Here is a 16,229-nt window from a genome sequence, read left to right on the forward strand (position 1 = left end):
CTCCTTCGAGATTTTTGGAAAAGCATTCCAGGTGAAGCTGGTTGAGAGAATGCCAAGAGTGTGCAAAGCTGTCATCAAGGCAAAGGGTGGTTACTTTGAGAAATCTAAAATATGTTTTGATTTGTTTAACACTTTTTTTGGTTACTACATGATTCCATGTGTTATTTCAAAGTTTTGATGCCTACTATTATTTTACAATGTGGAAAATAGTCAAAATAAAGAAAAACCCTTGAATGACTAGATGTGTCCAAACTTTTGACTGGCACTGTATTTTCATTGGCTATGTCATGGCTTATTTTTAAGCCTGTAAATAAAGATACATTACTAACTCAAACACTTAATCTACAGAAATGACTATTTAATTAGTTGGTGATGGTGATTTCACTACAAACAAACATACAAGCTACCCCCCTAATCTGATAGTGGTAGTTGGGTGGTAGATGCTGAGTATCCCTTATGGCTCAGCTCAGGTACATAGTACATGGCTCAGCTCAACTACATAGTACATACACCATAGCCATACATAATTTACACACATACATACAGTTGAAGTCGGAAGTTTACATACACCTTAGCCAAATGCACTCAGTTTTTCACAATTCCTGACATTTAATCCTAGTAAAAATTCCCTGTTTTAGGTCAGTTAGGATCACCACTTTATTTTAAGAATGTGAAATGTCTGAATAATAGTAGAGAGAATGATTTATTTCAGCTTTTATTTCTTTCATCACATTCCCAGTGGGTCAGACGTTGACATACTCTCAATTAGTATTTGGTAGCATTGCCTTTAAATTGTTTCACTTGGGTCAAACTTTTCAGGTAGCCTTCCACAGGCTTCCCACAATAAGTTGGGTGAATTTTGGCCAATTCCTCCTGACAGAGCTGGTGTAACTGAATCAGGTTTGTAGGCCTCCTTGCTCACATGCGCTTTTTCAGTTCTGCCCACAAATTTTCTATAGGATTGAGGTCAGGGCTTTGTGATGGCCACTCCAATACTTTGACTTTGATGTCCTTAAGCGATTTTGCCACAACTTTGGAAGTATGCTTTGGGTCATTGTCCATTTGGAAGACCCATTTGTGACCAAGCTTTAACTTCCTGACGGATGTCTTGAGATGTTGCTTCAATATATCCACATACTTTTCTTTCCTCGTGATGCCATCTATTTTGTGAAGAGCGCTAGTCCCTCCTGCAGCAAAGCACCCCCACAACATGATGCTGTCACCCCCTTGCTTCACAGTTGGGATGGTGTTCTTCGGCTTGCAAGCCTCCTCTTTTTCCTCCAAACATAACGATGGTCATTATGGCCAAACAGTTCTATTTTTGTTCATCAGACCAGAGGACATTTCTCCAAAAAGTACAATCTTTGTCCCCATGTGCAGTTGCAAACCATAATCTGGCTTTATAATGGCAGTTTTGGAGCAGTGGCTTCTTCCTTGCTGAGTGGCCTTTCAGGTTATGTCGATATAGGACTTGTTTTACTGTGGACATAGATACTTTTGAACCTGTTTCTTCCAGCATATTCACAAGGTTCCTTTGCTGTTGTTCTGGGATTGATTTGCACTTTTCACATCAAAGTACGTTCATCTCTAGGAGACAGAACACGTCTCATTCATGAGCAGTATGAAGGCTGCGTGGTCCCATGGTGTTTATACTTGCGTACCATTGTTTGTATAGATGAACGTGGTACCTTCAGGCCCTTGGAAATTGCTCCCAAGGATGACCTAGACTTGTGGAGATTACAATTTTTTTCCTGAGGTCCTGGCTGATTTCTTTTGATTTTCCCATGTTGTCAAGCAAAGAGGCACTGAGTTTTTGAAGGTAGGCCTTGAAAAACATCCACAGGTACACCTCCAATTGACTCAAATGATGTCAATTAGCCAATCAGAAGCTTCTATAGCCATGACTGTAACGGCTGTTAGTGGAAGAAGTTGAGGACCAAGGTGCAGCGTAGTAAGTGTTCATTTTAATGGTAAAGCTGAACACTATCAAACAAGCAACAAAAGAACAACTGAAACAGCTCCGTCAGGTGCAAAACACACTAAACAGAAAAAAACTACCCACAAAAGTCAGGTGGGAAAAGGCTACCTAAGTATGGTTCTCAATCAGAGACAACGATAGGCAGCTGCCTCTGATTGAGAACCACACCCAGCCAAACAACAAAGAAAAACAAAACATAGAAAATGAACATAGAATGCCCACCCTAGTCACACCCTGGCCTAACAAAAAAAGAGAATACTATGGCCAGGGTTTGACAATGACATAATTTTGAATTATAAGTGAAATAATCCGTCTGTAAAGAATTGTTGGAAAAATTACGTCATGCACAATGTAGATGTCCTAACCGACTTGCCAAAACTATCATTTGTTTAACAAGAAATGTGTATTATATCGGAGCCCATGTATCTAGATACGTGTTGAATAGTCTTGTAAGGGAAAGATGAACATCCCTTCTTTCAGTATGTGTACATGCTGTGTGTCTTTATTCAAGTGTACTTGAAACTATATGCACAATAAGTGGGTAGCTAACAAGATGAAGTCCAGCCAGAAGTTCCTCGCCGGCTTGCAAAGGTTTTAACATAAGTGCTCTCGCGCTACATAGGGGACATCGGCTGCACTGGTACTCAAGGGCCGATAGACTAGGAAAGGCTAATGTTGGCTCTATCAATTATTGGCTGTTCACTAAAAGCAATCATTTCAATCTTCATTTGGCCAGAGTCGTAATTGAAGGCCCACGAACCATTTGAGGAATTTCTCTATAAATATAATCCTTAGTGAAATCAACTCAGTCTTGGGTACATAAATTGAGGTGCTGAAAGTTTTTCATAATTCAGCAGCTGTTCGATTCTTATGAGGTGTAGAAAGAAGAGAAACAGTCAAATTCACTTTCCTCGAGAATTAGAACCACGGTACCAAACTAGATTTTGTTTCGATTCCAGATTCGTCACCTCCGTCCTTCACTAATTCAGAACTAAAGTCTAGCGTAATTGGTCAGATGCTCGATTAAATTATGGGTCCATACGTGTTAAGAGGAGAGATAAAACAAGGATCGGAACTGGAACGAAGAGCTTCGCCCTTTTCTGTTCGCAAGTTACGGGCAAGTCTATGGGCCAAATGTCCCCTTCCGAAATTCTAAAGATGCACCTGCGGAATCATGGTTTTTCCAAATAACCAGCGATGGAAAACCCGACGCACCGGAACAAATGCTGCTGATCTCACGCATCCCGTGTTGTATCATGACAGATCTACATGGCCATTTATGTTTACGTTGTCAGTCCACAAAATTAACAGGCATGAAATTAATTGATTTGAAGGGAAGTGAGGGTAAATGTTTGCACTGTGGCCAAAAGGGATGCCGCCCACTTTGTGCATTCAGATGGGCAAAGAGCCAGAGAGAGAGAAACTTTCACCGCGCTTATTCTTCACGCTTTTTCACATCCCTAAACTTTTAATCGCGACAGCCACAATGGATGCATGAAATGGATTTTGAATTTCAGATCTGATTCGATTCTTTATTGATGGATGCCAAGAGTGGCTTAGTTCCGACGGAGGGAACGGTCGCTGCCTTTGAAATACAACCTGTCAAAAAACTATTGTTTCCGGCTTGCATTTCCATGTGTGCATGTTGTTTGTAGCTTTAAATGCAGCACAGCAAAAGGGAATTTTCCATTTCTATTGAAGTCCTTAATCTCCAACAGGATAGAAAGGACAGGATGAATGCAAATGCTGAGATTTAGTTCAGCTGTAAAAAGTACCACTACTTTCTTTATGATGGGCAAATCCAAAGCTGCACACTTTCAAAAGCCATTATTATCATACGAAGTGTAGCCTGCCTATATGTGCATACTACATACAGCCTTTGTGAAAAGCTTTGCATGGACTTTAATGGTGCAGGTTGTAGTGTGCTCTACCCATAACTGCAGAGTCCCTGGTTCAAGTCCTGGTCCGGCTGTTCCCCCTTCACTCGCTACAAGTAGGCTGGTAGTCTTCATGGAAGGAGCCAATAGTGAACCACTGCCAGTCATTAACACATGTGCTGCTGTCCCAATGTCATCAATGTCCAGATTAGGGTTGCAACACTGCCGATAATTTACCAAAGTTACTAGAATCTTCAGTAATTTAGGTAATTAACAGAAAATGTACGGCCATCGATCGTAACTTTGGTCATTTATACTTGAATAACTTATACTTGAATAACTTAAAGTTGCACTATGCAGAAATTGCACCGCCATTTCCTGGTTGCTACAACTAATAGTTTGCCTAATTTCAGTTTGTGACAAAATAAGATAGTATAGTGTAGGAAATCATTGTACCATCTAAACCAGGGGTGTCAAACATACGGCCCGCGGGCCGGAACCGGCCCCCAAGGAGGTTCGATCAGGCCCGCAGGATAATTTGAAAGTGGAAAAAATGCATAAAAGACATGGAATTCATATTTTTAATTCGCTGCAATTCATGGATTATCCGCTAAGGGGCGCACTCTTTCCATCAGAGTAGAAGACAAGCCGCATCACTGAGACAGACTGAAAACAGCAGACGGTATCAATGCGCCATCTGCTGCTTGTTACGACCTTGGTCTCTACCTCTCCGCTACACCCTCATTAGCCAAAATGTCGTTATCCAAACGGAGAAAAGTAGATAAGGAGTGTAGAATTTTCAAAGAAAAATGGACCACGTCCTATTTATTTACAGAGATGCACGGAAAACCTTTGTGCTTGGTGTGTTTGCAACAAGTTTCGGTATTGAAGGAATATAATATTCGACGCCACTACGAGACTCATCACAGCAAAAAACTAGACTAACACCTTTAAAATGCTGCCTTAGATACTGTTTGCATTGAAATAATACAGCTCTGTGAAGATGAATCCTTACTGTGGTGATTTAAAAAATGTGCACTTTAATGTTAGTCAGCAGCTTCAAAACAAAAGTTGTGTGATGGAATTCTACTGTTCATACAACTCCATAAATTTTCAGTATGTATTGTATGTGTATGTATGTTTCATGTATGAAGTTTACAGATTTACAGGACAGGCGAACACTTTCTTCATTACACATTTAAAATCACTCTCCTTAGTTTGTAAGGTGTACGCAGTGATTACATTTAGATTTTATATGCGTATGTGTAAGTGGTTTAAAAATTCCTTTCTTTAAAAGTCTCATTTAATCTTAAAGTGCATTACTATATTTTTCAGTACCAATTAAAGTTTTGTGCCTTTGTACAATCAGTGGGATCAGTTGCAATGCATATTTGTGAATGATAAAAGTAAATTGCACATTTGTCTAAGGAAATATGAGGTGTTTCATGAAATGTTTTGTAAAAGGATAGTTCATTAAATTTCAATATTTTCCTAATGTTCTTGTGCTTCTTTACACCAAAACAAAGGAAAGACATGATATTTTGGTTATTTATAGCAGAGTATGGTATAATTTTAATGGTCCGGCCCACTTGACATCTCCCTAGGCCGTATGTGGCCCACGATGCGAAATGAGTTTGACACCCCTGATCTAAACCCTTGTGAAATATATTTTCCATAACCAAAAATATTGTTGTTTGAAGCTGAATGTAAAAGATGCAAAAACAAAACTTGGTTGCCTGTTTTACATGCTATTTTGGCATTAATACGTGTCACATATCAGTTTGCAAACAATGTAAAAAAAAATGTTTTAAAAATAACCATTGAGTTGATAAAGCCGCATACAAACCTGGTCTCTTTTTTGCTTTCTTGAGTAAGGCAGCTCCAAAATGCTGGTGCTTCAGCCTAGCTTAGTGCTTTCTGTGATGGTGGGGCAGCCAGCGGGAAATACTGAGCGTAGGGGTTGGTAATGTTCTCTCGTTGTGCAGTGATTTGCTCAGTGTTCTGTCACTCACGGGGACACTATGTCACCGCCAAATCTAAGGGTAGAGCTTCGAAAATTCAAGCCCCTTGAGTGCTGCCATAGAGTTACATTAGAAGTGCTGATCCAGAAAAGCTCAAGGTCATTGGCCACAGATAAAATGACATCAAATCACGTTATATCTACAGTAGCTTTGATTGGACAATCAGAGAACAATGTAAGAATGGTCCATGTTCTGAATTCTGTTGCTGTACATTTCAAAAGGGCTGAACAAATAGTTATATTGACTACATCCGTCCTAGCTCGCTCATGACTGTCATAATCGAAATTACGGATTGCCTCTTATCCGCTTGTTGTCCCCTTATGCCATAGTTTGTACATCTCAATTGTCAATAGAAACCACATTTGTTTAAGCAAGTCAGCCATATCAGCTATGTTGTTTTTAAAGGCAGTAAATTAGTCTGAATGAACTTTTTCGCAGCCAGACAAGGCTCCGCTGATAGCCAGGTGTAGCAGTGGTAAGGTGTTGGGACTGCAGTTTGTGGGCACCGTTTGTCACCGTTATAGTGCAATTAATGTATTGTTTAGTGTTGTGTTGTGTAGTGGCTTTGATGGCATGTATCCCTCCAAAACACATTTTTGCCCCACCAAGATTTACATGCTCAAATCGCCATTGACAGAGTAACATAAATAAAAGTGTGTAATTTTGGGGGGAATATTTCATGCTAAAACCCAACTATTAAACACCAATGGTTTATATTTAGGATGTTTCACTGCCTTGTCATTCAAGTTTTTATTTTAAAATCTTCTTATTTAATTATTTCAAATATTTTACATGTGATAAGGCCAGAAGAGAGGGTCAAATAATTACAGAGAAGTGATACTCTGAAGTACCCAAAAAGGCCACTACATGTCTTGTGATAGACCACATATAATTCTTGAAAGATACCAAAATTCTGGTAGTTTACTTGTAATCTTAGAAAGTTTCCAGTAATATACCCTCCCTTTGCAACCCTAGTCCAGATTAACTGGATTACACATTAGGGATTACACCGCTCTGACCTTGACCCCGACCCCTTGGCTCCGACCCTGGCACTGACCTGTCCAGCTGGATGGACATACAGTACTGCTGCTCTGCTGTTCTGCTTTTTTTAATCCTTCAATTTGGTTATTGATCATTGCTAGAGAGACATTTTCTTGCCATAGATCTTCAAGCCGAGTTAAGTCAAAACTGTAACTAGGCCACTCAGTAGCATTCAATGTCATCTTGGTAAAATACTCCAGTATATCTTTGGAGTTGTTTTGGGTTATTGTCCAGCTGAAAGGTTTTTCTCCCAGTGTCTGCTGGAAAGCAGACTGTACCAGGTTTTCCTCTACGGTTTTCCCTTCCTTTTTATCCCCCCAAAATTCCCAAGTCCTTGCTAATGACAAGCATACCCATAACATGATGCAGCCACCACCTTGAAAATATGAGGAGTGGTACTCAGTGATGTGTTGTGTTGTGTTGGATTTGCGCCAAACATAATGCTTTGCATAAAGGACATACATTTAATTTCTTTGCCACATTTTTTGCAGGATGTATGTTTTGGAATATTTTTATGCTGTACAGGCTTCCTTATATTCACTCTATAATTTCGGTTAGTATCGTGAAGTAACTACAATGTTTTTGCTCCATCCTCAGTTTTCTCCTATGACAGCCATTAAACTCTGTCTGTAACTGTTTTAAAGTCATCATTGGCCTTGTGGTGAAATCCCATAATGGTTTCCTTCCTCTACGGCAACTGAGTTAGGAATCTGTGTTTGAAATTCAGTGCTCAACTGAAGGACCTTACAGGGGTACAGAGATGAGGTAGTCATTCTGAATCATGTTAAACAGTATTATTGCATACAGAGTGCGTCCATGCAACTTATTATTTATTTATTTATTTATTTTTTTACCTTTATTTAACCAGGCAAGTCAGTTAAGAACATATTCTTATTTTCAATGACGGCCTGGGAACAGGCCTGGGAACAGTGAGCCTGTTCAGGGGCAGAACGACAGATGTCAGCTCAGGGGTTTGAACTCGCAACCTTCCGGTTACTAGTCCAACGCTCTAACCACTAGGCTACGCTGCCGCCGCACTTGATCTGAGCCAAAAGGCCGAGAAGCGATAACCCACAAATGGAACTCGCTTGTTAAGCAAATTTTTACTCCTGAACTTATTTAGGCTTGCCATAACAAAGATGTTGAACACTTATTGACTCAAGACATTTCAGCATTTCATTTTTAAAACAAATTGACACAATTTAAGGCCAGGTGGCAAACAATAATTCAGGCACTAGGGATGGGGGCGTGAGCATGTAGTTCTGGGCAGATGATATGCAGTCATTGTTTGTGTGCGTCTGTAAGTTGTTGTTCATATGTATAAGTTTGTATATGGAGTGAATTATTATTATTTATTGAGAACAGAGGGAATGCTGATTCCACAGGAGAACACTGCCATAACTCTGGCGCTACCATGGAGAGTGTGCGGTTGCCAAGGCACTTGGAGACGGAACAGGGAGGGTCATAATTTATTCCTGTCAGCGGCACCACGGGTGGTGATGGGTGTCAGGAGGGGGAGGTCGGGGGCATTAAGGTCCTGAGGGGCAGAGAGGAGAGGGACAATTTTATTTGTCAAAAAGTGGCACCTCTGGCTAGTTCACCTCACGCTGCTACTGTACTGCACTGGCCTCAGAGGGGAGAGAGAGAGAGACAACCTTAGTGTTGTTTAGCCAAGGAGCTTTGCTAGAGCTGACGTCCAGAGGAGGCCCCTGCCTCCCTCTCCTTTGTTAGGTCTAACTGACCACCTAGCCAGAGGCTAAAGACTACTCACTCTCACAGAAATTTAGGAAAGCATGTATACACAGCTTTGTTTTCGTGAATTTTCAGGACTTTTTGGGGAGATACAGTGGCTTGCGAAAGTTGGCATTTTTCCTATTTTGTTGCCTTACAACGTGGAATTAAAATGGATTTTTGCGGGGTTTGTATCATTTGATTTACAGAACATGCCGACCAATTTGAAGATGCAAAATATGTTCTATTGTGAAACAAACAAGAAATAAGACAAAAAAAAACTTGAGCCTGCATGACTATTCATCCCCCCCAAAGTCAATACTTTGTAGAGCTACCTTTTGCAGCAATTACAGCTGCAAGTCTCTAGGGGTATGTCTCTATAAGCTTGGCACATCTAGCCACAGGGATTTTTGCCCATTTTTCAGGGTAAAACTCCTCCAGCTCCTTCAAGTTGGATGGCTTCCGCTCGTGTACAGCAATCTTTAATTCATACCACAGATACTCAATTGGATTGAGGTCTGGGCTTTGACTAGGCCATTCTAAGACATTTAAATGTTTCCCCTTAAACCACTCGAGTGTTGCTTTAGCAGTATGGTTAGGGTCATTGTCCTGCTGGAAGGTGAACCTCCGTCCCAGTCTCACAACTCTGGAAAACTGAAAAGGGTTTCCCTCAAGAACTTCCCTGTATTTATCACCATCCTTCATTTCTGACCAGTTTCCCAGTCCCTGCAGATTGAAAATACATCCTCACAGCATGATGCTGCCACCGCCATGCTTCACTGTGGGGATGGTGTTCTCTGGCTGATGTTGGGTTTGCACCAGACATAGCGTTTTCCTTGATGGCCAAATAGCTCCATTTTAGTCTCATCTGACCAGAGTACCTTCTTCCATATGTTTGGGGAGTCTCCCACATGCCTTTTGGTGAACACCAAATGTGTTTGCTTATTTTTTTCTTTAAGCAATGGCTTTTTTTTCTGACCACTCTTCCGTAAAGCACAGCTTTGTGGAGTGTACAGCTCAAAGTGGTCCTATGGACAGGTACTCCAATTTTGTCTCTTTGTTGCCTCTCTTGATTAATGCTCTCCTTGCCTGGTCCATGAGATTTGGTGGGCAGCCCTCTCTTGGCAGGAGTTTTGTTGTGGTGCCATATTCTTTCCATTTTTAATAATGGATTGAATGGTGCTCAGTGGGATGTTCAAAGTTTCTGATATTTTTTTCCAACCCTGATCTGTACTTCTGTACAACTTTGTCCCTGACCTGTTTGGAAAGCTCCTTGATCTTCATGGTGCCGCTTGCTTGGTGGTGCCCCTTGCTTAGTGGTGTTGCAGACTCTGAGGCTTTTCAGAACAGGTGTATATATACTGAGATCATGTGGCAGATCATGTGACACTTAGATTGCACACAGGTAGACTTTATTTAACTAATTATGTGACTTCTGAAGGTAATTGCACCAGATCTTATTTAGGGGCTTCATAGCAAAGGGGTGAATACATATGCACTTTTCCATATTTTGTGTTTTTGGAAACAAGTTCATTTTTAATTTCACTTCTCCAATTTGGACTATTTTGTGTATATCCATTACAGGAAATCCAAATAAAAATTCATTTAAATTAAAGGTTTTAATGCAACAAAATAAGAAAAACACCAAGGGGGATGAATACATTTGCAAGAAACTAAAATGTATTCCCATTCCAAATCCTATTTATCTCAACTCTAACCTTTTTAATACATTTTTAGGACATGGGGAAAAAGTATTGTCTTTTCAAAAGTGAGTTCCTATATTGTCAGGACATTCTGGTGACTTGTCAGGACATTGTGGTCCTGACAATGTAGGAAAATACGTATACACACACACTCCTCAGCGCTGCTGTCATCTGCTATTGTTTATATACATGCACCCACTTTATTCTGCCCTTACAATTAATCCCACGCTAATAATGGGGTAAATATGTTAATTGCTGTTTTGAACACTTGGTAAATTCCTGATTTGATTGCTGCATCGGACAATTTTGTTGCTAATTTCTCTCGCTCTGTCCTTCTCCCTATTTTCTCTCTCTTTTTATTGCCTTTCTTTCCCTCTTCCCGCTTTCTCTCTCTCTCCCTCTCCTTTTCTCTCTCTCCCTCTCCCTTTCTCTCTCTCCCTCTCCCTTTCTCTCTCTCCCTCTCCTTTTCTCTCTCTCCCTCTCCCTTTCTCTCTCTCCCTCTCCCTTTCTCTCTCTCCCTCTCCCTTTCTCTCTCACCCTCTCCCTTGCCCCATCTGTCTGTGTCTGTTGCCTCGTTTAGTAACTCTTTCATCCTCACAGGCAATTACAGCCCTCATATTCACCGTGAGCTCTTCCCGTCAGAGAGCTTGGAAAGGTTAGCTATTAAATTCACATTAGTCTCAGTCTGTCTACCTCTCTACCTCTGCTCTCTATGCATGAGGAAGGGACTGAGTCCTTCTTTACTGTGTTCTGTTCAGCAGCAGACTGGGATGGATGGAGAGAGAGCCTCTCTCCACCGCTCTCTACCTTGCTGATACGTCGGCCCCACGTTCCATCAGGTCACTCAGGACATAAAATATTCATGCGTCTTCTCTCTTCTTTCCTTTTGCCACTATTTTCCATTTATTTCATTATTTGTCGGGGGAAGGGTTGAGGGATGCTTAGAGTCTCCTTTGAAGGCCGAGAGATTGAGTAAGAGATAGAGAGGGTTAGATCTGAACATCCATTAGCCTGCGTTTTCCACTCAGTGTAAATGCATCTCTAGTGTACCTAGCTACCTATCTATTCCCGTTACATTACAGTCTAATGCTCTCTTCTCTGCTCTCCTCTCTCCCCCCTGACCTTGCTACAAGGCCTAGGCTCATACCCAAGGCCTCCAGCTCTCCTTGCGCTCCCTATCTCCATTTCTCTCTTGCTCACTCCCCCCCCTCTCTCTCTCCCCCACCCTTTCTCTCTCTCCCACTCGCTCTCCCGCCCCTCTCTCTGATCTTGTGTAATTGTAGTCCTTTGTGGCCTAGGCTGAAGGTCAACATTGGGGGCCAGTCATAACTGGTGAGAGTTGGTCAAGACCTACCATAGATAGATGACCTTCTTCCCTCCTCTCCTCTGCTTATCCTGCTGTTAACCGGTGCCCACCAACCCCTGTCACCACCAATGCCAGTCTCACGGTAGCGTTTTGTCCCTTCAGACCTTTGGCCTCAGATAACATTCTGTCATTAGTGTGATTCTCAAGACAAAATGACTTTTAAAAGTCCCTTTTCAAAAGAAGATAAGAGGACTTGACTACTCCAACCCACCACGGTGCTCGAGTAATATCTGGAACCTTCTCTCAAAGCAGGGTAACCACCCACCTGAGAAAACGTTACTACTAGTGATAAAGTTTCTCTCTCTCTCTCTCTCTCGACGCAAGTCGTCCTCTGCTCTCTTGCGCGACCTCTGCACTGTGCCGTAGCGGCTAATCTTATTTAGATAGGCCGTGGCACGGACCTGGCTCCTCACAGAAGGAATGGGAATCTTCAGCATACCAGGGCTGTGTGTTTCGGTCTGCTCTATAGAGATACTTTCTCTGCACACCCACGTCCTTTTCACAGCCTCTCTTTACATGGAAAAACTCTGGTCCTCAGAAGGGAATTCTGGAAGCGGCTCATAGAAAGTGTGATATATTTTCCTCTGCCGCAGCAGCACGGCTCAGGAGGGCGATTTGGGGCGTCTTTCCAGATTGTGACTGACGCAGGAAGACCGGCGGGACTTCGCTATACCAAAATGTACAATTCTCACACAGTTGATTGTTTTGTATGGTGAGATCTTTGGCCTCTCTCCATGGTATTCCACAAGGAATGCTATATGGAATGATATTGAACTCTCCTTCATGGAATACCTTGAGGAATTCTATATGGAACCATGGAATGATATCAGGTTTTTCCCTCATCAAGCTACTCTAGTCAGAAATCAATAACTCATTAAATGCAGTCCGTGTCAGAGAACTACTGTTTTGTAAAGTGTCGGGCTTTGGTGGGCCCACACAGAGCACTCTGCTCTCTCTCTGTACGGTAATAAACCTTTGATAATGCCCTCCCTTTAAGAAGACATTTTTGATTGCGTTAGGTAATCCATTTTTGATTAGATCCAAGGTCTTAATGAATCCTTATGGGTAGAATGGTGGTCATTAATGAATGGTTGAGATTGAGAGGGCGGCGGTCTGTCTTGCTCTCGTGTGGGGTGTGTGTGGTTGGATAGCAGAAGAGAGAAGGGGGGAAAAACGCAATACTTAATAATACAGTTGTCTCATTTCTCAAGTAGTTCTTCTTGATGAGAGATGAGAATGGTTCTATGTGTTTTATGGGGAATAGGAGGCTAGTGGCCATGGCTTCATTTTACATGCATTCACAGAGCCCCGCCTGGACAGACTGCCTCAACTTCTCGCCTCTAGGCTTTGTTCTCTGTCTGTGTCTGTGTCTGTGAGGGCCAAGGGTAGAGCTCTGATGGCATGTGTGTAGGTGAAGGCAAGAACTACTTTTAAAATGACCTTTCAGAGGAGCTGGCACCTGCACTGTAGCCTACACCTCCCACACAAGTAAACCAAAGAAATATGGCTGTGAGTTACGTAGAGGCAATATTCTCTCTGTGGATTTTTGATGTTCTATTTCTTGCGTTTCTTTCCAGGTCATCACCAGATATCGTCCAGGAGGATGCTGCTATTGGGATGACCTTTGTGACCTCACCTTTGCCCTCCCCTGGAAAGATCCACCACCAATCAAGAACCCTGAACAACGGCCTACATGGATGTGGTTGGCTGGTTCCAGTGATGGACAGGTGACCAGCCAGCCCTCTAGCCGCCCTCTTCTACTTTGACTCCCCTCCCCCTCCCTCCCAGAAGTGCAGCGTGCACCCCCGGTCGGAGACCCCCCACATCTCTGCCATGGTGACATAATCAGCAGCACAACATGTGGGAGATCCAACATCATGAGACCGTCTCATTTCTATCTCCAGTAGCTGCTGCTGAAGCTGCTGCTTCTCAAGCCTGTGGATTACCGACTAGACCACTTGAACTAACAACACGGACTTTGGACTAATTTACTTTTACTCTCCACCAAGTAGCCCTCGAGGGACTGTTTTCTGGGTGTTACGGTTGGACGGTCAGTCGGTCGGGCATTGTGTGTGACGATGCTGGGATGCGTGTCCCGCCTGCGTCGGCTGGTCCGTCTCATCCACCACCTCCCCCTCCAGACCTCCCTGCTCCTCCTCTTCCTCTTCTGCACCGTCAGCGTCTTCGTCTCCGCATACTTCCTGTACGGCGTCAAACGGGAGCTCGAGCCCTCAGGAGGGGGCGTGGCTGGCAACGAGGGGGCGTCGGCCATCTACGATGACCTGCGGGCGAGCCCGTCTCGGCTGCTCCCGGTGCGGGCGGTGTCGGGGGGGCTTGCTGGGGGCGAGGGGGGCAGAGGAGGGGTGAGGACAAACCCCTTGGTGCTGGTGTTTGTAGAGAGCCAGTACTCTCAGCTGGGCCAGGAGATAGTCGCCATCCTGGAGTCTGGACGTTTCCACTACCGGACAGAGATCTCTCCAGGTAAAGGGGACATGCCCACATTAACAGATAAGGAGCGTGGGCGCTTCACGCTAGTCATCTATGAGAACATTCTGAAATATGTAAACCTGGATGCCTGGAACCGAGAGCTGCTGGACAAGTACTGTGTGGAGTATGGAGTGGGCATCATCGGCTTCTTTAAGGTTAGAAACACTCTACTGGCTGTCTTTCACTCTATCTCCACCTCTCCAGCTGTCCATCTCTCTTTATCTTTCTGTCGTCCCTAAGGAAATAGATCTCACTGTGCTGGGGAGAATGTGAAAGAGCTGAGGTGAGGAGTAGTACATCTATAGTACCAGTCAAAAGTTTGGACACACCTATTCATTCAAAGGTTTTTCTTTATTTTTACTATTTTCTACATTGTAGAAAAATAGTGAAGACATCAAACTATCAAACCATCAAACTATGAAATAACACATATGGCATCGTGTAGTAACCAAAAGTGTTAAACATATCAAAATATATTTTATATTTCAATGTAGCCACCCTTTGCCTTGATGATAGCTTTTCACACTCTTGGCTTTCTCTCAACCAGCTTCATGGGGTAGTCACATGGAATGCTATCGGGGAGAGAATGAGAGTTCATCTCAATAAAATCTCATCTGAAGAGATAGTCAGCTCCATCATCAATGTTGAACAGGAATGTGTGTTAAATATCTCAGCAAGCATTGAGCGAAGGTTGCTGTAATATTTTTTTGTGTGAGCACATCTTTAGTGTGTGTGGGTGAGTGTTAACGTAATTGGTTTTTTTTGTGTGTTTTTAATTTAACCTTTATTTAACTAGACAATATAATAACATTGCGTTTTCTCAGACTCCCACATGAGGAAGGGTGAGAGAGAGCTAAAAAGATTCTATGCCACATGATTGGAAGTTTTGCCTATTCAGTGCAATACAACAGATTTCTATCTGCAACGTTCTGAATAGAATTGACTGGAATGGACCTGAAGTTGTAACGCTGTCCCTTCTTGATGTTGTCATTGATTTCCCTCCTGTAGGCCAATGAGAACAGCCTGCTGAGTGCCCAGCTCAAAGGATTCCCCCTCTTCCTCCATTCCAACCTGGGCCTGAAGGACTGCACGGTCAATCCCAAGTCCCCCCTCCTCTTCATCACACGCTCCGGCCAGCCCCTCCCCGGCCCCCTGCCCGGGGACGACTGGACCGTCTTCCAGTCCAACCACTCCACCTACGAGCCCGTGCTCCTGACCAAGACCCAGTCCGCCGAGAGTGTCCCCTCGCTCGGTACGACGGCCACGCTGCTCCCCTCCGTTGTGCAGGACCTGGGTCTCCACGACGGCATCCAGAGGGTTCTGTTTGGGAACAACCTCAACTTCTGGCTGCACAAGCTGGTGTTTGTGGACGCGGTGGGCTTCCTGTCGGGGAAGAGGCTGTCTCTCTCCCTGGAGCGACACCTACTGGTCGATATAGATGACATCTTTGTGGGGAAGGAGGGGACCCGGATGAAGGTGAAGGATGTCAAGGTGATACATACTTGGAAAATAGAAAATGTCCATTTCCAATGTTTTGGTCTCTGAGACCTTGTAATTGTGTTGCATAACATGTTTGTAATGAAGCATTATTAGCTAGGCAGGTGGGCTGGTACAGGACATGAAAGGCATCGTGCCATTCCTAGTATTATATTAAACTTCTCAGTGTGCTGACTCATATGACATATAATTAGGTTAAAATAAGCAGATAATAGCATGATCGATGGAATTGTGTTGTTGGATTTCAGTGCAGCCTTTGATGTTATTTATCCAATAGATAAATAGTGTTCTTCAGTGGAAGCTTTTCTAACATCAGATACAGGGCATTGTCCCTCAGGGCAGTTGCCTTCAGCCGTTACTCTTCTCGGTTTTTACAAATGATTTGCCACAGGTCTTACACAGAGCTGGGATGACTATGTATGCTGATGACTCCACACTGCACATGTCGGCACCCAAAGCCAGTGAGCTCATTGGAATTCTAAATAAGGAGTTACAGTCAGTATCAAAACACACAAATGGCACAAATCA

The 16,229-nt window shown here is 43.1% G+C and overlaps 1 protein-coding gene across 2 annotated transcripts in view; it reads left to right on the forward strand.

Moving 5' to 3' along the window:
• ndst1a (N-deacetylase/N-sulfotransferase (heparan glucosaminyl) 1a) overlaps nt 1-16,229 on the forward strand; it is a 99,852-nt gene that overhangs the window by 65,855 nt on the left and 17,768 nt on the right. For both annotated transcript variants that reach the window (XM_052507643.1, XM_052507638.1), the window contains 2 exons: nt 13,295-14,359; nt 15,213-15,695. In XM_052507643.1, coding sequence (XP_052363603.1) covers nt 13,796-14,359; nt 15,213-15,695 — 1,047 coding nt within the window. In that variant the 5' untranslated portion in view covers nt 13,295-13,795. The remainder of the gene's footprint in view (nt 1-13,294; nt 14,360-15,212; nt 15,696-16,229) is intronic.

The sequence above is a fragment of the Oncorhynchus keta genome, chromosome 4 (genome assembly GCF_023373465.1).
Source record: "Oncorhynchus keta strain PuntledgeMale-10-30-2019 chromosome 4, Oket_V2, whole genome shotgun sequence".
Lineage (NCBI taxonomy): Eukaryota > Metazoa > Chordata > Actinopteri > Salmoniformes > Salmonidae > Oncorhynchus > Oncorhynchus keta.